This window comes from Cornus florida, unplaced genomic scaffold, assembly GCF_030987335.1.
Source record: "Cornus florida cultivar Cherokee Brave unplaced genomic scaffold, ASM3098733v1 CherokeeBrave_3.0.0_Hap2_Chr03, whole genome shotgun sequence".
In the NCBI taxonomy this organism is placed as follows: Eukaryota; Viridiplantae; Streptophyta; class Magnoliopsida; order Cornales; family Cornaceae; genus Cornus; species Cornus florida.
Genome location: NW_026775573.1, coordinates 49,890,609 through 49,894,123, shown reverse-complemented (window position 1 = coordinate 49,894,123; position 3,515 = coordinate 49,890,609). Strand labels below are relative to the sequence as shown.

General features: G+C 33.1%; 1 protein-coding gene across 1 annotated transcript; it reads right to left on the bottom strand.

Moving 5' to 3' along the window:
- On the bottom strand, positions 1 to 3,017 carry LOC132301586 (glyoxylase I 4-like). Its single transcript, XM_059798825.1, has 3 exons — positions 2,812 to 3,017; positions 1,080 to 1,414; positions 1 to 92 (listed from the first exon to the last, which is right to left on the bottom strand). Exons 1-3 carry the CDS (start codon positions 3,015 to 3,017, stop codon positions 1 to 3), a joined length of 633 nt encoding a protein of 210 aa, XP_059654808.1.
- Positions 3,018 to 3,515: the final 498 nt, after the last annotated feature.

The window sequence follows — 3,515 nt, the reverse complement described above, 5'->3', positions numbered from 1 at the left end:
TCAAAATGAAATGTCCATCATGTCCACTACCAAGTTCTCCATCATCACAGCCTCCATTTCTCCTGAGCACTGCATCTTTAACCGTAGCTTCTCTGCAATTTTTTTTCCATTTGATCGTCAGAACGTTACTTAATGGACAATTTAACCTAACTCAAGCACACACCCCAAAAAATGATAATAATAATAATAATAATAAAAGTAGTCAAATCTATTTCATTGTTCTTAATTACAAGAATAAGAAACTATACTAAAATAATTACCCTACTTCTGTTAGACTGGGTTTTGAAGTGAAATGACCAAAATACCCCCGCATGCCAACACTAATGTATAGATCGACTTATTCACAGCATATATATGCACTGCTGCATTTATGCCATTTGTAAATATGGTAAACTAGTGTGCTAAAAATGGTATATCAGTCAATCACCTTTGCTAAAATTTGTGAATAAAATTATGCATTGATGTTAATGCTGAAAGAAAGTTGTGAAATGGTGCCAAGTCATATGAAGAAGTTAAGCAATGAGGCACGTGTTTGAGAATGTGACTACTGTAAGTTACAAAAAAATGTGGCTGAAAGTTAGCTTCAAATTCTAGAAGTCAAGATAGAGAAAGAACATATATGAACAATGTTTTTTCTCACCTTCGTAAATACTTTTTCTAACTTGCCAAGAGTCTGTAGTCCAGTGGCACTTTCTTGCCTTCAAACCTAGAAGGTCAAAGGTTTAAGTCTCCACCGGACGCTATAAGTAGAAAAGTTTCTTACCTGAAAATAGAGAGAGACAGAAAAGGGGACATGCTTGGTTCAGTTTCATAAGAACAGATTTCTGTTTTTCTGAAAACTGTATAATATCTACTTGGTTGACAGTTTCTGAGAACTGTTTTCTGATAAAAGACCTCTTTTCAAATAAAAAAAAAAAACCGAAAAAACTACCTTTTTATTTTGATTCCAATGAATTAGTTATGTAGATTTTTTTTTTTTTTTTTTTTTTTTTTTTTTTTTTTTTTTTTTTTTTTAGGACTTCAACATAAATATATAACAAGAACTGAAGTGGAGGATAGAGGATGAGAAATTAACCTACCATAGAAGGAGGAAGTTGTTTGGTTGATATTGGGAGTAGGTGAGTTGTTGAGTACTGGGCATGAATAGAGTGGAAGAGGAGGGAGGTTTTGGCAGTTGCAGATTTCAATCATGTATCCATCTGGGTCGTGGAAGAAGAGCTGATCCACCGTCACGCCACCTTCCTTCACCACCGCCGTCACGTACTCGATCTTCATCTCTCTCAAATTCTGCATTATGAGTTCCACGTCCGAGCATTGGAAGGAAATGTGGTTGTTTTTTGGATTAATTACGCCATTCTTCGTCGGAATATTGTCCGCTTCGAGCAAGTGGATGCCAATTCCATGGTTGAACAACCTGAAAAATGTATCAAATTTTAGTTCATTTTAGCTTATTATATTTTTTGTCAAAAATAAAAAAATCGTGAGCAGACGTCATTGCTATCATCATCATCTTTCTTGACCTAATTTTATATGATTTGTGGCCAATTACATGCATTCAGAGTTCACAAACTATTTGAGAGTTTAAAATTAGAAATGCGTGAAAAAAAAAAAAAAAAGAAAAAAAAAACCTTCTAACATAATTGAAACTACTAGTTAACTTTGATTCATAGGCTAACCAACGGACCAGTGGTCTAACTTTTCTTCAATTTCATCAATTCCAATTCTAAGATTTCAATTTCATGCCGCCAAATATAACCTTGTATCATTTTGGATTAAAGATAAAAATTATGTTACATATGGCAGTCTATCGTTAGAACTTTTTAGACTGTTATTTTTATCAAATCAACATTGGCTATTATATATATATATATATATATATATATATATATAAATGGTACTAATATTGTAAACATCTCTACCAACCCTCATTGCTTTTTATTGAATCAACGTACACAAATCTGTATGTTTGTGTGTGAAAAAAAAAACCTTCTAACATAATTGAAACTACTAGTTAACTTTGATTCATAGGCTAACCAACGGACCAGTGGTCTAACTTTTCTTCAATTTCATCAATTCCAATTCTAAGATTTCAATTTCATGCCGCCAAATATAACCTTGTATCATTTTGGATTAAAGATAAAAATTATGTTACATATGGCAGTCTATCGTTAGAACTTTTTAGACTGTTATTTTTATCAAATCAACATTGGCTATTATATATATATATATATATATATATATAAATGGTACTAATATTGTAAACATCTCTACCAACCCTCATTGCTTTTTATTGAATCAACGTACACAAATCTGTATGTTTGTGTGTGTGTATATATATATATAATTATATAACAGGAGAATCATACAAGATTAGTGTGAACTTCTTTTCAATCTAGGGAAAAGATTTGCGGCTCATGGTTTGAGAAGTTTGCTGCTCCACCAATTCTCATAGAATTCATTTCAAGGAAAAGGTATTGAATACCTCAAGCATAGTACAATATAAAATGCTATATTTTCAATGAATAAAGTGTTGATACGAATTTACGATTCAGAGTGGGTGGTCTTTTCTAACAGAAGTGATGACGGGCTCAGCTGAGTGTGAAAAAAGCTCCTGACTCTAAATGATGCATGATTTTGCATCAATATAAAAAAAGAAACATGAAATGAACTTCTTAGAACTAAAATTATTTATTTATAATTTCATGATAACAAATCTAGCATGAGTGTTTTTTTTCTTTCTTTTTTCGTTTTTCCCTTTGGAAAGGAAAATGCAATGGACTTATTGCAGTTAGAAAAAGAGGGTGGACATACCAAGCTCCTTCAAAGTCGAAGGAAGAAGGGCGTTTGATGAGGACGAAACCCAATACATCCTCGTAGAATCTAACGGATCTGCTAACGGATTTGCAAACGAAGGATACATGATTTAACGACAGAAAAGGCAGCTTCTGTTCCTTTGATGGCCATCTCCCCATCATCTCCTCCTCCACTTCTCCTCCATTCAAACTGTCTCTCTTCATCTGTGTGTGTGTGTGTGTGTGTGTATATATATGAGTGTGTTTGTATGTTTTCTGATATGTTTTGTGTAGGCGGGGATGGAGCAGGACACTAGGTTATGTAAGACGGGATCTCGGTAGAGAGAATGTACACAATGTAGAGAGAGAGAAATAGACATGAAGGGAGTAAGCAGGACACTAGCTTATATAAGACGGGATCTCTATAGAAAGAGAATATACACAATGTAGAGAGAGAAATAGACATGAAGGCAGTACGTATAAAGATGGTGGGATAAAGAGTAATACTATGACGAGGTCAACCTTAAGATAGATGTGATAAGTTCTCTCTCTATTTTTACTTTTTTATAAAATAGGTAAAATTATTAAAATAAAATCATCTCAAATAATTTTATTTTATGGTATTTTTAGCTTTATATTTTTGTTTTACTCTTGAGTTTTACCTTTTTCACATCGAGGGTTGTGCACAGTGTAGTAGTTTATCAGTGCCTTTTATTTTTACCC

What these genes read in the sequence shown, in the direction of transcription:
- LOC132301586 (XM_059798825.1), bottom strand. Translation starts at nt 3,017, where the DNA reads ATGAAGAGAGACAGTTTGAATGGAGGAGAAGTGGAGGAGGAGATGATG. An exon ending in TTCGACTTTGAAGGAGCTTG is followed by an intron (nt 1,415 to 2,811) that starts GTATGTCCACCC and finishes TACATTTTTCAG; the next exon opens with GTTGTTCAACCATGGAATTG. An exon ending in AACAACTTCCTCCTTCTATG is followed by an intron (nt 93 to 1,079) that starts GTAGGTTAATTT and finishes AAAAAATTGCAG; the next exon opens with AGAAGCTACGGTTAAAGATG.